This window comes from Medicago sativa, chromosome 7, assembly GCF_051527215.1.
Source record: "Medicago sativa cultivar Bolivia chromosome 7, Bolivia_mono, whole genome shotgun sequence".
In the NCBI taxonomy this organism is placed as follows: domain Eukaryota; kingdom Viridiplantae; phylum Streptophyta; class Magnoliopsida; order Fabales; family Fabaceae; genus Medicago; species Medicago sativa.
In genome coordinates this window covers 93,172,096-93,194,350 of record NC_140755.1, presented here as the reverse complement: position 1 = coordinate 93,194,350, position 22,255 = coordinate 93,172,096, and the positions used below count along the sequence as shown (strand labels likewise).

Sequence of the window (22,255 nt, the reverse complement as noted above, 5' to 3'; positions counted from 1 at the left end):
ATAGAAATTACTTTTAATTGCTTTTATGCATTATGCACCAATCACTCTACCAATTACTACCTATTAAAAGCAATTAACTACGTACTTATTTCAAAAATTAACACGTATCAAGGTTGATTCGATTTTGAATAGTAATTATTACGTACTGTTAAAGGCAATTAAGAATGTAGTTAATGGCTTAAAAACGTCGTTAATGACAATTAAAAACTTGAAAGTCGAATATTTTCGTATAAGAATTACTTTTAATTGCTTTTATGCATTATGCACTAACCACTCTACCAATTACTACCTATTAAAAGCAATTATGACGCACTTATTTCAAAAAATAACACGTATCAAGGTTGATTCGATTTTGAATAGTAATTATGACGTAGTGTTAATGGCAATCAAGAACGTAGTTAATGACAATTAAAAAATTTTGAATAGTAATTATTACTAATAGAAAACTATGATTAATAATCACATTTGAAACTAACGAAGAGAATTGCCAATTACATATTTAAATACCACTTAGTTGTGCTAATACAACCATTCTCGACTTTAAGCAAAATTAAGCAAATATAACTCTTTCTTGCACTTGCTAATATGGCAAACATTTTCACCCCCATTTCAGCTGTGACAGGTGGAAAGAAGGATTTGAAGTTGATTGTCTGTGTGGCCCATATATGGCTGATCCGTGATAAGGAAAATCCAGACGATATCATTTTCATGAACATGATATTGGTTGATGAGAAGGTATATTATATAAATCGATTGTATATATAAATGATCCTTTTTTAAAGTTGCCACTACGATAACATATACTATGGTTTATGTTAATGACATGTTATTTTTTGTTTAGCGAGGACGGATCCATGCCACTGTTCATAAGTTCCTGGTGCCAACGATTCAAGGAATGGTTGAAGAAGGAGGAACATATAAGCTAGAGAATGTCATGATAGGATTTAATGAGGGGAATTACAAACTCTTGCCACACAAGCACAAACTTAATATGGAATTGGTGTAAGGCTTGGATCAAGTTTCAAAGGAGTCAATTTTTGTTTGTTTTATTTGTAATGACTATTAACAAGAGTTACTTTAAGAGATGAGTTGAATACGTAAAAAAAAAAAAAAAAGGTTGATGATAACCAATGATGAATGTGAAAATACTAATGTCACTTCAAATGTCGTTTTTATAGTATTTCGTAATGTATGATATCTAATGTAAAATGTACGGTTTTCAAACTATATATTAATGTCAAGATGATTTGATTAATGTAATACATTTTTATCATGTGAATATTTCATATTTTTTTTATTATTATGATAAAACTTATTCGTACATATTTTAGTCGGTGGGACCCGTGCGGAGCACGGGTCGATGGTCTAGTTTTAGTAATAATTAACGGATCTAAGAGTAAAATTGTTGATGGTAATTTATGTATATTAGAAGTAGGCTAAGAAAAACATTTATCTTCTTTATTAGTAGTTTACAGAGCAAGAATTTAACTGAGATTTGGCTGAATATCTTCAACTGTGATTTTTTTTTTCTTTTCAAGCGATTGACGAGCAAGGAACTATGTCCCTAGCTGTGGATTCCCTCAAATGCATGAAGAAAGGATGAGTAGAAAGGTAAATGGATAAAAAGAACCCCTGCAAGCATAAAATTTATTCAAAAGAACGTGTAAAAATATTTAAGAAACTGCATAACAATACCAATTTGTATTATTATCAAAGCAGCACATCATTTTAATCCTACACCTGGAATATTATGGGTAGCTGCACATATCCAACAATATTTCGGTTTAATTTTACTCCGTGCATGTGTGTTTGGTTGGGCGGTGGCGAGAATTGATTTTGATAGAATTGAGTTTGAAATAATTGATTTTGGTTAAAAGTGAGTTGAATGTGAATTGATTATGTTTGGATACACTTTAATAGAAGTGATTCTTATGAGTTGATATTGTTTGGATAGTGTGAATCAAAATTGATTTTGAATGTCTAATGACTAAATTATCCTTTTAATTAAAATTAAATATCTCATTCTTACTTAAATTAATTATTTGAACTTATCAAAAATCATAAATGGATTTTTATTGGTTCACAAATTTATTTAAAAATAATTTCAGATCATAAGAGTTTTTTTTTTTAAGAAAAATTATCAATTTAAAAAAAAAAAATTGATCAATTTAATACTCCCTCACGTCTCTCATTTCTATCCTTTTCTCCGCTACCAGTACTCTAAATTTTCTCCATCACTATTTTCCTTTTCCACCTTCTTCTAGCCTTTCTTCTTCCCCATTTCACTATTTTCTCTCATACCATTTATCCATCACTCACCAATTAAAAAAAGATCTCCATCACTCATCACTATTTTCCTTTTCCATTTCCATCCTTTTCTCTCTGTTTCATATGCAGATCCGACAAAGATTAGTATAGATCTGCAAAAATAAAGAAGAAGAAAGATGTTCTTTTTAAGGAAGAAGAAGAAGAAAGATGTTTATTTGTAGGAAATTGGAGAAGAAAACATGGGTATATTGGTAATTATATATGCCATTGAAATCAAAACTGAGTTTCACAAAAGCAGAAGCTAGGAATACCAGCTTCAGCTGTACTGGCGTTTTAAGATCAAAACTAAGTTTTCTAAAAGCACTTTTCATTCACCCAAACAAGAAAAAAGTTCTGGAAACCACGTTTGAAAAAGGAAACGGAGGTTTGGCTGCTTCAAACTTGTTGCCAAACACATACTAAGTATTTATCTTTCAGCCTATCGTGTTGAATTGCTGCGTCTTTTACATCGTATTAAATTGTTGATTTGGCATATATATTATATTTGGAAAAAAATTGTTGGCACGTCAAGTACAGCTTGAAAGCAATGTCACCCACAGATTACTTTTGCACGATTATCACATCATATCATATTAATTAAAACGGAACATTTTCTGCATGTTTAGGTAAAACCATATCATAAGTTCCTTGACCACAAAAGTTATTTCTCAGTTTGCGCATTTGCAAGCTAACCACAGCAGAAATAAACATAGGCTTAAACTCTTAATTTTGTCATTTTGGCAATGTTATCCACGTCTTTGAAACTCCAAACTCAAGAATGAATGTGTGGATGTCTGGCATCAATGTGGATTTGATTCGTAGTCACTCAGATTCAGTTATTTGGGAGTACCATAAATGTTAACCACACCGTGACCATAAGCCAAGTATGGTGTGGTTCCTGCTTTAAGCCTTATTGGCTTCAAGAAAGGAACGATGTGCATGACCAAGCTCCTGAAAAAGAGTGGGTTTAAGCAAACAACAAATTGGCATAATTAATTTCCCAACATAGAGAAAATCTACCATTCCAACCCAATGAGTAGCAACTGTAAAACAATATGAATCATACATGCACTAATGACAGAGTCGTTGACAAAATTAAATTTCTCAGTCAAATGCATGCCCTCAAGCTTCCCATTAAGAACCACAACATGCAGATTTTTGGGCGGCCTGGGCAGCCCCTGCTCCCTGGTCTGGTTGGTTAATCTTGATTGTCTGGGGCTGCAAAGAACAAAATGGAAAACTTAGCATGGAACTGATGAGAGAATTCAACCCGGAGAGTGATTTTTGTTAAACTTAGGATGCAAGGCAACAATGATGTAAACATGAAACTAAATACATCCGTGAAAGATGCAATTATAAAAAGGGTCATGTTAACTTGTGCCCTAAAGGCACAAGTTAAGGAACTTAAAATAGAATTAAGTAATAAATTTTATGTTGAAAAGATAACTTTTGAAACTTTCAAGACATTGAATGCTCAATTTCCGAGAAAAAACTTCTACTTTAGGTTCCTTAACTTATGCCTCAAGGGCACAAGTTAACATTTCCCTTATAAAAAAGGGTTAAAAAAAAAAAAAGTCGGGAGACAATCAATGATAACTAGTAAAAGGTCCAAAATAAAACCTCAGATTTTGAGTCAGTATCTGCAAGTCTTTGCTTGATGTCCCGAGCTATTGAAAAGAAAACCTCCTCCACATTCAGATTTGTTTTAGCACTCTGTACAGGCAAGAGTATAATCAATACTAATAGATTAGTGATTTATGTGTGCAATTACAATGTACATTGAGATGTGAGAGCTACTTACAGTCTCAAAAAACTTGATACCATATTCATCTGCAAGCGCTTGGCCCTTAGAAGTTGGCACAGCCTAAGGGGAACATTGATGGATATCATCATGCATAAAAATATACGTGCCCAATGTATATAAGTACATAAAATAATCCAACAAGTATGAATGAGAATGAGAGAGGACATACCCGTTTGCTTTCATCCATGTCAGCTTTGTTGCCCACCAATATCTTGTTAACATTGTCAGAAGCATGCTGCTCAATGTTACGAATCCAATTCCTGATATCTGGACATGAGATGAAATAAGTCCTATTGTCATGTAATAGCGCTTAAAACTCATTGCAAGCATTGAAAGCCAATTGTCGGGTTGAACTGTTAAATAATTGTGTTCACTGTATAATGGATGTTTTACGAAGATATTACAATTTAAGGAAACACGAATTTAAGGATAATAAAAGAGGAACGGTGTTTAACATAAGAGAGAATGGGGAAGAAAATATTACTGTTAAAAGAAGACTCGTCCGTAACGTCATATACAAGTAAAATACCCATGGCTCCACGGTAGTAAGCTGCAAAAGAAGGAATAATACTTGTGACAAAGCTCAACAATTTACATATACAAAATCATAGGAGAAGCTAATTGATATTTAAATTTGAAAGACTAAGAAACATTATACAACATAATATTACAATAACAACAAAGGCCTTTTTCATTAGGTGGAATCAGTTACATAGATTAAACATCATCAAACAATGTCTTGCCCCCCGCTAAATGGAAACTCAAACCATGAAAGAAGTTTCTCTAATAGTAATTTTGTGATAATTAAATGTGTAATCAATTGAGAGATGAGTTTTTGAATGATTGTCTAGTCACATGCTTAAAGTGGTATTTTTTAGTGTTGAAAATGAAAAAATCTTACAAAACTTTCAAAATATGAATACACGTATAGTTCAATTAGTGATTTATGTAAAACAACTTATAGTATATACAAAAACAATTTTATGTTGTATTATCTTTTGCTAAAAAATACCTTATGCAAGCTTATATAAGCGCTTATCATGATAAGCGCGTGTGTTGTAAGATGCAAATAAGTTGTTTATCCAAACAAGCCCATAAAAAGGACGAATTTGTGTTAAGTCTGAAGCTCCAACTTCTAGCTTCACAAAAATCATGGCCAGAGAACATTAGGACGTGAGAAATGGTAGACTAACGCAGTTCCAAACATAGTGTAAAACATTACAGGCTTCTAGTTATGTCTATATTTATGAACTTTCAATTATACACTAACCAGTTGTGATAGTTCGAAATCGCTCTTGACCGGCTGTATCCCATATTTGCAATTTGATTCGCTTTCCATCAAGCTCAATTGTCCTTATTTTGAAATCAATGCTGAAGAATAAAAATAAAATAATCTAGTGACATCACAAAAGAATAAAACGGAACCAAATATTACATGATTGCGCAAAAGAAACCTACCCAATGGTTGTGATAAAACTAGTTGTAAAAGACCCATCAGAGAAACGCAATAAAAGACAACTTTTACCAACACCTGCCAATATGAAAAATAGCATAATCAGATCCAAAATACTAAGTACTTGTTTGATTTTGTGAAAGCTACGGAGTATGGATTTTGAAAATCCAGAGTGATACCATTACCAAACATAGAAAATAAAAATGGTACCGCTATCACCAATTAGGAGAAGTTTAATGAGATAATCGTAATCAGCACGAGCTCTGGCAGGTGGAGCAGCCATCGAAACAAACAAAACCTATTCCTCTGCGAGTGTCCGATCATTAATGAAGAGAAAAATGAAATAATTTATGAAAAATGAAAAACATATCTATCTAATAATAATAATAATAATTGGTGAAGTAGTGATGAATCAATAAATGAAGAGAAAAGTGGAAATACCTGTGAAGATGAGGAAGAGGAAAGTTAAGATCTAAACAGGAAAACGAGAAAGAGAGAAAAGGAAAGAAAAGAGGGAAAGCGTATCACGTCGACACTCATCACTAGTTGAGCGTTGAATTGGGGAAATCAAAACAATAGTACATACAATCACGCTCTTATAGCCCTTTGATTCTTCTTTTCATTCTCATTATTGCCATCCATTACCCGCATGACCATCGTAACTATGCTATGCTAACCACATGGTTATGCTTAGTTCTTTTAATTCACTTTTTATTATTATTTGTGGTCTCTTAAATTTATAATTGAGGAAAGCAAATTTGTTTTCTCTCTTCTAATGTACCCCTTCAATCCCAAAATACAAGCAATTTTTTTTTTTTTTTCACTTTCTTTTAGTAAGCAAAAAATACAAATTTTTATCCTATTTAATTTTGTTTTTAAAATAAAAAATAAAAAAAATCATCATTTTCAAGACAAAAGAAAGTCTCTATTATAAAGGATGATGTATACTCTTCTTCTTCTTTGCAATCTAAGGGTCTTGTATCTCTTCTCTTCCATTTCATCAGGACAGTTTCCTAACTCATGTATCCTACATCTTTATTTGCTGTGAAGTTGTTTTTTCGTTTTAGAACTCCACATCTCACCTATTTTTATCTTATTTGCATTTGTTCCGGGATAATCTTCTTTTACATTTGTATCTTCTACATATTGTTGTTCAAAATGATTGACATTTTATGCTTCATTTTGAGATGATGCATATGTAATTGGAGCATAAGGTGGCTGTTGATTTGTTTGACTGAAATATGTTCTCTTTTTTTCTCTTGAGTATCATCAAGCAATATAATTGAGCATAAGTTGACACCGACACGCTGCTGAATAACAACAAAGAATGCTAAATGACAAAGACAACAAGCAGTTAGCATATTTACACTAGCATGCTCAAATTTACTGTCATAGTTGCTAATGGCGCATAAAAAATTCATCAACACTCCTTCTATTTATTTGAAATTGGCAAATTATTTAACTCATTAAAAGGTTACTGTCATAGTTACTTATGGAATAACAAATGCTACAATGGAAATAAGACTAATTCATTAAATGGCTATGGTATAACAAGGTTACTATCCACAATTGAAATCAAATTGGAACTAGTGACAACAAATTAAGCAGAAAATCTGTCTCAAAACTCAGAAAGAAAAAAAAGGCCTGAAACTATTAAACAAGGACAGTAATGCGTATTTTGATTGTTTTCTGTTTTGTCGAGAAGAAAATAAAGAAGTTACAAGTAGAGAAGAGTTGAATCAAATGAGAATGTCCATAAGGTTCAACTATTAAGATACGAAGGGATGACTTTTCATTGTTTTGCGAGAGAATTCAAGAATGCAATGAAAAACGGTTTTAGAAACAAAAATGTGGGTTTCCATTTTTTTTTTTGGTATTCCAAATTGTTAACTATGGCTAACGTTTAAAAGAAACAAAAATGTGGGTTTCCATTTTTTTTTTTTTTTGGTATTCCAAATTGTTAACTATGGCTAACGTTTAAAGGGAGGTAAATGTTTTTTTACAAATTAGAGAGGGTGTGAGCGTCTTTTACTGAAATCACAGGGAGATAAATGTAATTATCTCCAATCAAAATCATATTTTTGATGAATACCCATCCAATTATACACTTGCTGTCGGTGAAAAAAAATAAAATAAAGATTGTATATATCATAATGCTCGTATGTATCATGTATAAATGATTTTTTTTTATATATATAAAAGCATATAATGTTGTATTTGTTGCCATGCCAAAAAAGAAAAAAAGAAATTAAAGCAAATAATCAGTAGTCACGGTCAATACAATCAAGCAGGAAGGTAAGGTAATTATAAAAATGAAATACGAACTTTTGTTTTATTCATGAAGAAAAAGAAAATTGGAGATAAACTAATGCAGTTTATATTCACTTAATTGTACACATAATAAAGCAGCAGTGACAGGTAATTGTAACATTGATACATGAATTCTTCTTTTGTTTCCTTTGTATCTCTTACGATGTTTTATCCATAAGCTGAATAGGAGTCAGAATATTTGATTTGCTCGTCTCCACAATACAACCATTCATGACCATTTCCTCCAACATAAAATGTACCTTTTCTAAATGAAACATGATATCTAGCTCGCACTGCAAATTTAAGCAGACACGAAATTTGAGAAACAAAAAATCAGTGTTTGGCTAAAGCCAATTTCAGAATATGGAAGGAAGAAAACAATAGACATTATGGAAGTAATGTGAGGAGACACGTTACTTTCAATTTCAACAAACACAAAACTCCAAAGACTCTTAGTCACAGCAGTACTTACCACGTTGCCAAAATGTCGATCCATGGTTTCGACTAAGAGATGGATGAATTCCAAAATAGCAAGCTCATTCTGCAAAATTATCCACAGAAGGTAGAATGAACAATAAAGTAGAAGCCAGATTTGAAGCGATATCAATTTATTTACAATGGAAGTGATACATGGGAAATTACGCTGAAGCTGAAATGTGGAACAATACTAATAATAACTTCAGGTTTCTCAGTTTACAACAGAAAATTCATTCGGTTTCTTTAGACAAGCAAGGCTAAGCCGATCACATTTGAAGCCATGACCACTGGTCAGTTAGATCAAAACTAGACTATTTAACACAATCTGCTTATTTCAAATTATTCACCACCTTTGTATAAATCAACTAGAATGAGAAATATAGAAACAATGAATTACCTCGCCGTCATCAACTCCAACCAGAAAAAACAAAGATGCATAGCGCCTGTATACAATTTTGTAGTTGCGATGCTCAACAAATGAACACTGTCCATGACAAAAATGTATCAGCCAGATCAATCAAGGTGAACGGAAAATAAGACAACTGAACCTATATGTTTTTGGTAACTAACACGTCAATATGAGTATGAGAAAGTTAAAAATCTCATTTTAGATAAGATTAACTAGATAAAACATATTAATCATTGACCTAATACCTTAGGCCATGTTGTATTGATATACAGTAATGAAAGAAAGCGGAATGACCCTAAGTTTTTTATTTTATTAAGATAGTTGACAATAATAACACAGGGGAATGTATTCTATTGCATATAATACCTCACTAACTACTTTCTTTTCCCCAATTTGGCGGGGTGTGAAAGGAAACCAACTATTTTCTCCCATCTATGATAAAAATTTCAAATAATAACCTTCCAAGACATCTATATCTTATTTAGATAAACAAGTTAATTAAGTGCTTACAACAAAAATTTATCACATGAGTACTAATGCTTAAGCTATTTCTAAAACAAAAGATAAAATAAAATAACTCTGTTTTCGAATAAGCTATAACTATAAGCTGATTTCATAATCTATCATGTAGAACTTATGGAAATAATCTTGAAGCAACTTATGAACATGTTATAAGCTGTTTCCATAGTCTCACAAGTGTTTATGTTTGATATTCAGTTGAGTCAAATTGTAAACCTAGTTTTTGTTTCAATTTTGAATTAAGCTCTCAATCTAATTGCTACCTTCGATGATCCAAGCATGCCCTAAAACTAGGGTTGAATAAATAATAAACAATGACAAGGTCAATTAGCTAAAATTGAATGTAAGGTATGAAGATCTGATGAAAATAAAAGAAAAGAATGGAAGCATACCTGGTTTTCATTACGGGCGAGGCATTTACGAACGATTTCGCCTTCAAGGGTTCGTCGTTCTTCAACAGTGAGGTATTCGTAATACTGAGCAAGACGAGTCTGACCTTGTTTGTTCACCATTAACACGAATCGGATCCCCATTTTTATTCCTCTTTCTCTTTCTTTCTGCTACACACAACGGAGGAGGAGGAGGAGGAGAAGTGAAATCGTGTTTTCAAGACAAGGTCCTTACTTCGATCCTTCGCATTGACGAAAGTCCTAATGTGGTCGAACCGGTAAAAGATTTTGGTGGATAGAGCCATAAACAACAATCAGCTCAGTACCGTGTAAAGTTGGAAATTAGAAATTTTGTTACCTAGTCTAGACTAAAACTATATAACTTGCGTATCTATATTGATATTATGAATTATGAATCAACAGACTAAAATTTGGTGTTGGAGACTGGTTTTCTAGAAATCGATTCGATTCGATTCAACAAATCATATTATATAGTGAATCAAAACTGACATTACAAACTAAGTAAGATTTAATCAAGGTAAAATTATGTGAAACCCTCACCAATCAATGAATCATGCATGATTCCACTGCTATAATAATAAGAAAATTGAAATAAGAGAGTTTTGAGAGATAATAACTTACTAACCGCAGAAATTGTGCACGAAGATTGGGTTGAATTGAACGCTGAGAGAATCGAGATTCGGAAGAAAAAAAAAACGAAGGAGAACTCGCCGAATGATGTTGTAGCGGCACATCAATATATTTTAATTGAATTAATCTTTTTTTTCTAATTTTATACAATTTTTAAATCACTTTTTTTTTAAGGAAAATCACTTTATTATTTCTACAAAAGAAAAATGACTTTATTACATTCACATTATAAAGTTTTTTTATATTGTTTTTATAAGGTAACTTTTTTTATTGTACAAAAGGCACAAAGATCTATTGCTAATTTTAATAGTGCTAATACGGTGTTGTTGGAGACGTTAAGTGGAGGTCCAAACTTACCTATATCAGATGTTCACTGGACACCCCCGATAATGGTTGTTATAAGCTAAATGTTGATGCAGCAGGTCCAATAGAGGGGGGTAAGTGGGGTATTGGTGTTGTTGTGAGAGATTATGAAGGTATTGTGGTTGCTGCTATTTGTTGTCAAGTCTTTTCATTACTAGATTCAGAGGTAGCAAAAGCTTTAGTTATGAGGAAGGGGTTGAAATTTGCAAAAGACAGGTTTTTTCTGAATCTTATAGCGGAATCAGATGCTTCTAATGTGGTTCAGGCGCTGAACATTTATCAACAACATCCCAGCTATGTTTGATCAATTATTGGAGATTGCATTAATTTTAATGTATTTTTTCGTAGTTTAAGATTCTTGCATGTTAGACGGGAGGCTAACCAAGCTGCTCATTATATAGCTCAATACTCTCTTCAAAATCCCGATTGTATATGGATTGAAGAGACCCCGCCTTGTATTTCCGCAGTCTTTGCTAATGAAATTTCATTTATTGTCAAAAAAAAAAGGCTTTTTTTATTGTATAATTTAATTTTTGAGATATACTCCCCTCTTTTAAGAGAAACTTAAATTACACTCTCATCCCTTTAATGTTAAAATATACACTCACCTTCTTTGAAAAATAAAATTTATACTTCCTTCCTCTATAAGATGCTTGAATTACAACTTTCACCCTTAATGATTAAATATACACTACACTTTAATTTATTTTAAGATAAATAAATATTTTGATAACATATACTAATTTTGAATCATCGTTTAAGTAAAATAAATTTATTTATTTATAATTTAAATGTCAGAGATAATTAATTTAAATATTTTGCTATTGATTATATAATTTAGAGTATAAAATTAACTTTTAAGAAACCATATTTTATTGTCTTTAGTAATTTTTCACATATTTTAATCTTATTTTAGGTTGTTTCATATTTTACCATAGAGTTTAAAACTATATGTTAATAAAACTGTGAATAAAAAGTAGCAAAAAACATGTTTCAAATTTTAATTATATTAAAATAGATCCGCAATACTATTTTTCTCGAAGTGTGTTTGATTATTTTTTTTCTAGATAATTAGAAATAAAAAAAAGAGTAAATTACACTCCCCTTCCTTCAAAAATGCTTGAATTACAGTCCCCTCCTCTCTAATGTTAAAATATACACTTCCCTCTCATCTTATTCAAAACATATTAGACAACATTTCACTCCCTCCCATAAGAGAAACTCGAATTACATTCCCCTTCCCTCTTGTGTTAAAATCTACACTTTACTCCCTCAATATTTTTTTTTTATTTCTAATAATCTAGCAAAAAAATAATACATTATGAAAAGAAAAAAAAAACAGTATGGTGGTTATATTTTAATATAATCAAAATTTGAATACATGTTTTTTGTTATTTTTTATTCGTAATTTCATTAACATATAGTTTTAAACTCTATTATATAATATGAAACAACTCAAAATTAAAATATGTGACAAATTACTAAAAACAATAAAGTGATGTTATTTAAAAGTTAATTTTATACTCTAAATTATAAAATTGATAGCAAAATATTTAAATTTAATAATCATTGTCATTTAAATTATAAAGAAATGAATTTCTTTTTCTTAAATGATAGTTCAAAATTAGTATATATCATAAAAATATTTATTTATGTTAAAATAAACTAAAGTGTAGTGCACATTTAATTATTAAGGGATGACTGTAATTCAAGCATCTTATATGGGAGGGGAGTATAAACTTTACTTTTCAAGGGAGGAAAGTGTATATTTTAACATAAGAGGGGAGAAAAGTGTAATTCAAGCTTCTTTTAGGGGGAGGGGATGGTAATTTACTCATAAAAAAAATTATTGAGGGAATAAATTGTAGATTTTGACACAAGAGAATAGAGGAATGTAATTCAAGTTTCTCTTAGGAGAGGGGAGTGAAATATTTTCTAATATGTTTTGAATAGGATGAGAGTGTATATTTTAACATAAGAATGGAGGAAAGTGTAATTCAAGCATTTTGAATGGAAGAGCGTGTAATTTACTCTTAACTTTTCCCTAAAACACCCAATATATTTTGGTTTTAATCATGTTTGAGAGTTTACTCTTAACTTTTCCAAAAAACACCCAATATATTTTGGTTTTAATCATGTTTTAGATTTTATTTAATGTACGGAAAAGTTTTTTTTATACTGTCTTTAACTCTTTTTTAAGATAGTTTTTTTTTTGTTGTGTAATTTAACTCTTCCCTAAAATACATCAATATATTTTAATTGAATTAATCTTTTTTTTTTAATTTTATAAAGTTTTTAAATTCACTTTGTCATTTCTACAAAAGAAAATGACTTTATTACATTCACATTATAAAGTTTTTTGAAGGTAAGCTTTTTTTTATTGGATAATTTATTTCTTCCCTGAAACACACCAATATATTTTGATTTGACTAAAACCTCAAATTCGTCCTTGAATTATCAAAAATCGGCCAAATTTGTCCCTGAATTTATCGAAATATCTATTTAGTCCCTGAATTTACAAAATGTCAATCAAATCAGTCCCTCCGTTAAGTTGGTCTGTTAACGGAGGTGACGTGTAACGTTAACCTCTTACAAGGCTTTGCCATGTCAGATGCCACGCAAGCAGGGACCAAATTGATTGATTTACAGAAAATTTCCAAGGACCAAATTGATGGATTTTCAGAAAATTTCCAAGGACCAAATTGATGGATTTTCAGAAAATTGGCAACGACTCTTTCTCCTCTTCCAAATTAACGGCTCTTTCTTCCCCAAATATATAAATTTGGAACCCTAATGTTATAATTTGTCACCTAGAGTTCAAAATCACCCAAAATTCTTCCATGAATTGAGAAGGTGTTCTTCCCCAATTCAAAAAACTTAAAACCCTAATTTTGTTGATTCAATTCGAAATTCAAAAATCATTGGTCATTGTTGAAGATTCGGTGTTCATAAATGATAGGTGGTGGGAGTATGGGCGAAAACAACTACAACAGTCAGTCTTCGTCTTCAAGCTCTATGTACAATGATCATGTGAGAGAGCTTCATTGTTGGTGTCCTAGAATTTGTGTTGTAAGAAAAGCAAACACTGTCAGTAACCCAGGAAGGCCTTTCTATGCCTGCCCCCTGCTTAAGGTTTGTTTAACAATGATTATGTAATGTGTAATGCTGTAATGAAAAGAGGTTGTCAATGAATGAATCAAATCCTTCTGTCAAAAAATTTCAATCAAATTGGTCCTTGAATTATATGCATATCCATCATATCGATCCTCAAATTAGTGAAATTACCATCAAATAGGTCCTTGAATTTTCACAACAGATATCACTTTGATCCTTGGTGCATACATTTGCTGAATAAAGTAAAAAGTAAAAGACAGACACTTTGATTATAAAAAGACATACATTGCATACCATCATAAGTCATATATTTGATGTTGATAAGTCATTACATAGCCAAAAAATGCAAATTACATAGCCATCAAGTCATCAAATCATTTGATGTTCTTAAGTGATTACATATCCAAAAAAGCATAAACTAAACAAGTCCAAAAAGCAATAATTAAACTAATCCAAAAGCATAATTTAAACAAGCATCAATGCTTTGGAAATCTTGGAGTTGGGATAAACTCCATGTATTGGGGTTGAGTAGAAGCGGATGACCCGTAATTTGGATTTGGAACTCTAATAATTCAAGGAGCAGTTGGATTTTATGGAGCATGACCCCTCAGTGGTGTTTGTTTATGCATGTCATTTGAAATCATTGGTCATCTCATGCCATATTTCCTTGTACTCATTCCCTGAAATAAAATCAATCAAATCAGACCTTAAATTATAACACTATCCATCAAATCAGTCCTTATATTATCACAATAAGTATCAAATCGATCCTTATCATAGAGGGGTATAATTGGAAACACAGAAAAAATGACACTGAAAAGTTAAATCTCAAATTTTTACCATTTCCATCAATTTAGTCCTTGTACACGTGGCTGCCTTGTTGACAAGTGTACAGGACAACACAACATGCAAGAGGACATGTCATCACCACTAACGGTGCTTTTGGACGGAGGGACTGATTTGATGGACGTCTGCAAAATTCAGGGACTAAATAGATATTTGGCTGATTTTTGATAATTCAAGGACGAATTTGAGGTTTTAGCCATTTTGATTTTAATCATGTTTTAAATTTTATTTCATGTACCTTGCCTAAGTATTTAGATTCAATCATTTTTTTTTTTGAGGTAAGATTCAATCATGTTTTCTACCAAACGAATTTTCTTCCCATCACATTTATATGTTAATATTAACCAAACATTATTATTTTTATTTTAAATAAAATATCATCTCCTTCTAGAAACTACAATCATGTTTGATGTAACACATATTTAAAATAAGGTTTAAAAATATTTTTTTTTAAATTAATAAATTATAAATACATTTTTTATATTCACTTTATTAAGTTTTCGTTACAATTTACCTTTTTTCCTTTTGACATTTTTTTAATTTTAATGATATTTTTTTAAAAATGTATTTTTCCATAAAAACAATTAGATTTGATCAAATTTTGTAAAAAATATTACTTTCCAACGCAAAGGTGAATTACCATTTTTTAAAACTAACTTATAACATCTTTCTAGAAGCATTCTTATTCGATGTATCATTTCATTTTAGAATCAACCTTATCCATCATATTCTTCTAGAATCAACTGTATTTAACACACCATTATTAGATAAAAAAATTATTTTTTAAAAGACAAGGTTGATTCTTTTGATTTAACACACCATTATTAGATAAAAAAATTATTTTTTAAAAGACAAGGTTGATTCTTTTGAAAATGAAATAAGAGACAATCTTATTTGATGTATCATCTCTTTGTAGAATTAGGCATGGCAATGAGGCGGGGGTGGGGACGGGTTTTACCTCCCCCGTTCCCATACCCGATTCTCAAATACTTACCCGTTACCCTATCCATACCCAGCGGGAATGAGAAATTGAATCTCATCCCCGTCTCCGACGGGTTCTGGTATCCCCCCATCCCCATCCCCGCATTGAATAATTTTTTTATTAAAAAATAGAAGTTTTTTGGCATCCCCAAGAACAATGTTGTAATACATTATCCAACAATGCACTCACTTTAACATTTGTTAGACGGAATGATTTAGTTGATCTTTAAATATCAATGGCAGTTTTTATTAACATGACAATTATCAAACAAAATAACATGACATATCAACATAAATTAATTTTTTACATTTGGGATGGGTTTATGTATGGGTTCAGGGTGGGTATATATACCCGTTACCCATCCCATATCCGTGTTTTGAAATCGAGAAAAACCAATACCCATACCCATACCCAAACCCAGTCAAATTGGGTTTGGTTCGGACGGGTAACCGCGGATATGAGTTTTGTTGCCATGTCTATGTAGAATCAATCATATTTGATTCATCCTACACAACTAAATGCAATTGCATATTTCAATTAGATTCAAAGAATTCAAGCCGAATTGTAAGAAAAAAAAATCTTCATCATGCAACTACAATATTATATCAAACTAATTGACACTAAAAATACTCGAATAAAAATTGAATAAAATATTTATCTAGTGGAAGAATAAAATACATTTAAAATAACATTCTCCCTCAGTCTAGAAGCAATTTTATCTAAGAATATATAATTAAGAGTCTATTTCGGAGGAGTTTTGAATGGAGAACTTTCGAAGCCTAAATCTATATTTTAAATATGTTTTATATTTTTTAAAAATTCAAAAAATAATATGATAAAAGTAGAAATATTTTGTTGTAATTAATACATTTGAATTTAACTTTTTGACTTTTAACTAATTGAAAAGCACAAAATTTAAGAAATAATTTCTACATTTGAGTTGCTTAACATGTGCCTCAAGGGCACAAGTTAACATGACCCATAATTATATAATGCTTTAATTACATTTAACCGATTTAAAAATATATTTTACGATGTTCATAATTTAAAAGTGAAAAAAGTTTGTCATCGTGTCTCTCTCACTTGCATCCAAAGAATTCAAGTCGTATTGAAAAAAAATATCCATCACATAATTAAAACAGTAATAAATAGAGTTGCATAAACCATGAAAGATTTCAACAATGTTGTTTTTTTAGATGAAATGGTAAACCACCTAAAATGTTAATTTAATTTGACCATTACTAAAAAAGAAAAGAAAAAGATTAAGATTTGCAGATATATCCACGCGTTGTGTATAGATTTCTTAAACCCTATAAATAAGACCCATTTCCATTTCACAATTCACAAAACCCTGCATATCTCTTTCATTTCACTCAGAACTTTCATCGAACACCATGACTTCCCTCCCAAACATCAACAACGAAGATTCTTCCTCCACAACCACCCACCTCGAGAATCTCTTACTCGAAACCTTGATGAAAAGGATTCAACTTCATGATCCAGACAACGTCAATGACGACAGCAGCCCTTCCCAAAAATCCTTCGAGGATTTCCTTTTCGGCTCCGATGATGATGACGAAGACGACGCTCCCCGTACTTACCAGGAGGTCGGGCAGAAAGCAATTCAACGCGAAGAGTCGAGAGTCGAAGGGGAGATTATCAAGCTGATTGTCAGTGGAGAAGGGGATACGCTGAAGCCAAATTCCGGTGAAGCAGTTACGATTCGGGAGAGTAGTATTTGTGTTGGGTGTCATGACGATGAGGAAGGGGAGTATGTTGTGTGGGAATGGCATGGGCATATCATGGGGTATAATGATGATCATGGGTTTTCGCCTGAGTATATTTATGGGAATTATTTTCAGAGGACTGTGCCTTCGGAGCGTCCTTATTCACAACCAGTTGGAGTTGGAGATGAAGATGAAGTTGATGATGAAGCTGATGTTGTCAGCAAGGGTTTGAAGGATTTGATTGATGATGTTGATACTGATGCTGCTCCTGCTAGGATTCTTCATCGCAGTCTCAATGCTGGTTCTGCTCCTCCAAGGTCAACAATTTGGTTTTTTTTTTTTTTTTTAATTTTATTCCTTTGGTTTGATTTTTTGTTGTTGATACGTTGTGAATTTTGTTAGATTGTTTGGTGGGTTAATGTTTATTAGTGTTCATTCAGTAGTTTATTGAGTTTTTATTTTATTTTATTTTGTATATTCATATGAATTGTGTTTTAGTTGTAGATGAATTTAGCTGTTAGGAAGTTGGATTTTCTGTTCTGGGTTTAAGATGTTTAGGTGGTAGGCACAAATAGGGTTTCGGAACACCCTGGTTGTGATCCTAGGGAAGCTCATTTGATGTAGATAATAAATGACGACGCGGTCACTCGATGTAGCAAATTTGAGCTATTAGATGAAGATTGGATTTAAAGTTATTGATCCGGTCTTCATCCAATGGCTCCAATTTGATAGAGACTTCATGGAACGGTAGTAAATAAATTGATTTTTTATTGTATAGAATCTGCAGTTGCCAAACCCTGTTGTTGTTGTGTTCAATGGATTGATGTTGTTGGATGAAAATCTCTTCTCGCACTCATATTTTAACTTCTCCAAATGTGGTTTATGGTTTAAAATACAATTTGGGACATGAGTCATCCGATATTCATTTAACAACCTTAGATCCGCAACTACTTAAGTTGTGACTGTATAGAATCCAAAGTCGTGATTCTTGTCGGAAACCATGGGTTTTGGTAATTTAATGAATTCGGATATGATGTAAACAAATTTGATCATAGTCGCTTCAGTTGGATGAAGATCTTAAGTCTCGCCTATCAAGATTGTGTTTTGAATCTGGTTGCTGATATTGGAATGTGAGTCAATATGTCTTCATCCAATAGTTTCAATTTGCTAATTGCAATGACTGCGTCATTTTTTATAGCAAATTTGTGCCTGAACTGCATAACTGAGAGGGAGATTCTCCTAATGACCTTCCACGCGAGCCAGGTTAGCTACCGGGGTTGGCCATGACCTCAAAATTTGGTTCTAGCAACTTTCCTTCGCTGTGGATGAATTTGGCTGTTAGGAAGTTGGATCACATGTTTAGGATGCTAAAATGATAGGTACAATTGGGATTCCTGAACGCCCAAACCAGGTTGTGATCTCGGGGAACCTCATTTGATGTAGATAACAAATGACACAATCACTCTAGTTATTAAATGGGAGCTATTTGATGAAGATTGGATTCAGAGTTCTTGATCCGATCGTCATCCAGTGGTTCCAATTTGATCCAAACTTCATCCGACGGTAGTGGATGTGTTGATTTTTATTATGGCAAATCTGTAGTTGCCAAACCATGTTGTTATTGTGTTCAATGGATCCATGTCATTAGATGAAGATCAGTCCACTCGTAATTTAACTTCCCTAAATATGGTTTAAAATACTATTGGAACATGAGTTGTCCGATCTTCATCCAATAACCTAGATCCACGACACAGCTACTGAAATTGTGACGGTAGAGAATCTAAAAATGTGATTCTTGTCGGAAACCATGGATTTTGGTAATTTAACGAATTCGGATTTGTTGCAAACAAACCAATCACAGTCACTTCAGTTGGATAAAGATCCTATGTCTCACATATCAAGATTGTGTTTTGAATCTGGTCGCTGATATTGCAATTTGAGTCATTATGTCTGCAGATTTGCTAATTGCAATGACTGTGTCATTCTTTCAACTATAGCAAATTTGTGCATGAACTGCATGGCCGAGAGGGATGCTCTCCCAATTGCCTTCAACGTCAGCCAGTTGTCTACCAGGATTGACCATAACCTCAATTTGGGTTCTACAACTAAGTTTATTTGTGTGTGTGTGTGGGTGGGCGGGTGATATGCTTGTCTGTAGCTAGAGAAACTTTTGAGCTTATGTGTTGCGTGGTAAACCAACACCCTGTTACATCATCGGAAATTATGTACTTGTGTTGGTTGCTATGGTTAATTTGGCCTTTTTGTTTAATTAAAGCTCAAATGGGCGATGAAGGATTGTGTTTATCCAGAGCTACACATGTAAGAAATGTGGTCACTAGCTCTATTTAAGATATTGCTCTACTTTAGTCAGCTCCGCACTGCTAACAGATCATTTACATCTCTCTGATTCACTATTTAAAATTTGAATGAATGCCTATAATCTTTTTATGCTTTTATCTACTGACATTTATTATGTTAGAAATGTTTTGTTTTCCCTGTGGTGGCAAGACAACTTAGAGAAACTTCTTAGCATTTTTGTCACCTGGTTTATTGCATTAAGTGCAACTTTACCACTGAAATGAATCTTTTATGTTTTGATGTTTGGATTCTCTCATTAACTTCTATGCTGAAATTGACAGGTTCTAAGAATTGCAGCATTGAAATTTCAAGTTTGATGGGTTGCAAGCAGAGGTCGTAACCATCATTTTCATCCCCTTTGAGAAGCAAAGATTATTTTCCCATTTTCACAGTGCAAATCCCAAAATTAAGATTGCATCTGTTTGTGTACTTGAGCTTTAAAATCATACTTGTAAAGGATGCGAGACATGATTTTTTATTTTTGGATACAACCAGACATGGTTTTTTAATAACTCATTATCTTTGCTTGGCGAATTAATAATACATCCTTTTTATACTGGTCCATTGTTATTCTGATTATATTTAGCTATTTGTTACTTTCTTCTTGCACTTTATTAATGTGGAAATAGGTCACATGAGACCCTGAGAATCTATAAGCCAGACCATGTCAGGTCTAGGCAGAAGTAACCTATTTTACAACACTATGACTTGAGTAGTGTATACTCCTGTCTCTTAATCATTTGGTGGAAGTTTGGTTGTTTGTTTTTCTTTTAAAGACAAATGGGGTGTAGATGGTGAGCCCTCTGCAACACCCTATAATGTTAGAAAAGATTGGGGGATGGCGAGCCCTCTGCAACTCCGTAGATGTTAGAAAAGACTGGGGGCATAAACCTGACCCAGTCCAACCTTACAAAAGTGTAGGTATTAGCCCTAATGAGTATTACAAACAAACAAACTACAACAAAAGTGGTCTAAAACCAACACTCGACCGCAAGCACAATCTAGCAAACCCCCTTACAAGTGAGAAAACAGATTTTTTTTAAAAATTGTGTGTGAGCAAACGATTTAATAACATTTTTTAATAGTTATTATATTTTGAGATCAAACAATCATAATAAATGTAAAATTTATGGAAACTTTGAATTGCATTAAGTGAAGAGTGGGCTAGACAAAACCCTTTAAAAAATACAATTGTCATAATTATTTGTGCATTTATTCAATCTTGAGTTCTATTGATTTCTTTCATTTGATATCGTTTGTCACTATATTTCATCACATAACCATGGTTTAAGTCATTAGTTACAAAAAATACACTCATTTTGCTTGTTCGCACAATTGGCCATATATATTTTTGCATGTTAATCACAATCCTATCATAACGCATCAAAAATATCATCATTGTCTTTGATGCAAATGTTTTCTACTTCTGCTTTATCAGCAACAACATCCATTCTACTTACATCTCTCTCTGAAACCATACATTCAAGTAAATCCTAATCAAACCCAAACACATGTTCCACAAGACCACAACCTTTAATCCAAACAACTTCCCTCAACTAACTTTAACCTTTTTGTGACCACCAACCTTCCTAAACTTGAAATCTTTTTTCCTTCTTTAATTTTACCCATTATGTATACCATGCTACAGTTATGCAACCCTTCTTTGAAGATTGCATCTCCCAAAACAAATATGCAACCACCACTCCTTAACCACATGAACCATAAAAAATCTTTACTCCAAAAAAGTAGTAGACTGAACCATTACGAGAACCTATGTTCTCATTAATTTTTAATTTGTCTGTGTTGAAACTAGCTCAAAATGAACTCAGTTCACTTGGTCAGTTGACAAGATCGAAGCTTTGTCAAGAGATAGAAGAAGGAGATAAGAGCCTTTTAAGCCTTGTTATAATATTTCCATATCTTAGAAGGTTGTATCTCTTCTTAGAAAATCATTATCACCTTGATCTAACTATCTTGAGTAATGAATGATGAAGAAGCATTCAGTTATCACATGAAAACATCTTTCTCCTTATCCTTTACCATCTTCATCCACACGAGTCATCTGCAAGAAAACATATGGTTATAATCAGAACATTTGCTTATGTTGTTCAAAGATAAAATCTCGAGGAAGTGTGTGTCACTTATCACGTGATTCTAGAGAATGTGTAGTTTATATAGTAAAGTAATGGTTACAAAGGGGGAGAAATGGAGAAATCCAGGATGATAATTGATGAACAATGTGTTATCAACACTCGGAACAAGTTAATGCATCTGCATATTTAATTTCATCAAGTCATTTTTTGTCTGAACTTTAGTATGCATCTTATTGTTATATTTATTTGTCTATATTTTTTTTGGAATAGAATACATCAAACAATCACCCAACCAGGACTTAATCCACGGTAACAATAACGTTGGGCATTGTTTGAACTCGCTTCTCCTTGCTCGAAGTATTAAAGGTTTGACTTCACATTTCCAGACTTTGACGTATTCTTTCATCAAGACTCTCTAATCTCTATCAGTATTGTTCTTTATGTCTCTTAAAG

The 22,255-nt window shown here is 32.3% G+C and overlaps 3 protein-coding genes and 1 long non-coding RNA gene across 8 annotated transcripts; 2 read left to right on the top strand and 2 right to left on the bottom strand.

Annotated features, from left to right (window-relative positions):
• The first annotated feature begins 617 nt into the window (after positions 1 to 617).
• LOC146910393 (uncharacterized) lies at positions 618 to 1,154 on the top strand. Its single transcript, XR_015020340.1, has 2 exons — positions 618 to 735; positions 842 to 1,154. It is a non-coding gene; the product is annotated as an uncharacterized LOC146910393 (long non-coding RNA).
• Positions 1,155 to 3,273: 2,119 nt separating this feature from the next.
• On the bottom strand, positions 3,274 to 6,124 carry LOC146910392 (ras-related protein RABE1a). The gene is made up of 9 exons (XM_085723136.1): positions 6,006 to 6,124; positions 5,775 to 5,870; positions 5,570 to 5,642; positions 5,382 to 5,482; positions 4,596 to 4,661; positions 4,281 to 4,378; positions 4,109 to 4,171; positions 3,928 to 4,020; positions 3,274 to 3,525 (listed from the first exon to the last, which is right to left on the bottom strand). Exons 2-9 carry the CDS (start codon positions 5,845 to 5,847, stop codon positions 3,442 to 3,444), a joined length of 651 nt encoding a protein of 216 aa, XP_085579262.1. The 5' UTR covers positions 5,848 to 5,870; positions 6,006 to 6,124; the 3' UTR covers positions 3,274 to 3,441.
• A 1,744-nt stretch (positions 6,125 to 7,868) lies between these two features.
• LOC146910391 (AP-4 complex subunit sigma) lies at positions 7,869 to 10,401 on the bottom strand. 5 transcript variants are annotated; one of them, XM_085723142.1, is made up of 5 exons: positions 10,307 to 10,401; positions 9,672 to 9,836; positions 8,749 to 8,835; positions 8,347 to 8,415; positions 7,869 to 8,167 (listed from the first exon to the last, which is right to left on the bottom strand). In XM_085723142.1, exons 2-5 carry the CDS (start codon positions 9,810 to 9,812, stop codon positions 8,033 to 8,035), a joined length of 432 nt encoding a protein of 143 aa, XP_085579268.1. In that variant the 5' UTR covers positions 9,813 to 9,836; positions 10,307 to 10,401; the 3' UTR covers positions 7,869 to 8,032. The 5 variants fall into 5 exon arrangements, with proteins under 5 accessions (XP_085579268.1, XP_085579265.1, XP_085579267.1 ...); XM_085723139.1 differs by having other exon boundaries at positions 9,672 to 9,929; positions 10,311 to 10,401; XM_085723141.1 differs by having other exon boundaries at positions 10,311 to 10,401.
• Positions 10,402 to 16,947: 6,546 nt separating this feature from the next.
• Positions 16,948 to 20,265, top strand: LOC146910390 (uncharacterized). The gene is made up of 2 exons (XM_085726267.1): positions 16,948 to 17,668; positions 19,991 to 20,265. The coding sequence occupies exons 1-2, from the start codon at positions 17,019 to 17,021 to the stop codon at positions 19,995 to 19,997; spliced, it is 657 nt and encodes a 218-aa protein (XP_085582393.1). The 5' UTR covers positions 16,948 to 17,018; the 3' UTR covers positions 19,998 to 20,265.
• The last annotated feature ends 1,990 nt before the right edge of the window (positions 20,266 to 22,255 follow it).

Coding starts and splice junctions, on each gene's coding strand:
- LOC146910392 (XM_085723136.1), bottom strand. CDS start 5,847: ATGGCTGCTCCACCTGCCAGAGCTCGTGCTGATTACGATTATCTCATT. Junction 5,643..5,774: donor TCTCCTAATTGGTGATAGCG/GTACCATTTTTA, acceptor TCATATTGGCAG/GTGTTGGTAAAAGTTGTCTT. Junction 4,662..5,381: donor ATTTCGAACTATCACAACTG/GTTAGTGTATAA, acceptor CTTCTTTTGCAG/CTTACTACCGTGGAGCCATG.
- LOC146910391 (XM_085723142.1), bottom strand. CDS start 9,812: ATGGGGATCCGATTCGTGTTAATGGTGAACAAACAAGGTCAGACTCGT. Junction 8,836..9,671: donor TCGCCCGTAATGAAAACCAG/GTATGCTTCCAT, acceptor TGTCATGGACAG/TGTTCATTTGTTGAGCATCG. Junction 8,416..8,748: donor TTGGAGTTGATGACGGCGAG/GTAATTCATTGT, acceptor ATAATTTTGCAG/AATGAGCTTGCTATTTTGGA.
- LOC146910390 (XM_085726267.1), top strand. CDS start 17,019: ATGACTTCCCTCCCAAACATCAACAACGAAGATTCTTCCTCCACAACC.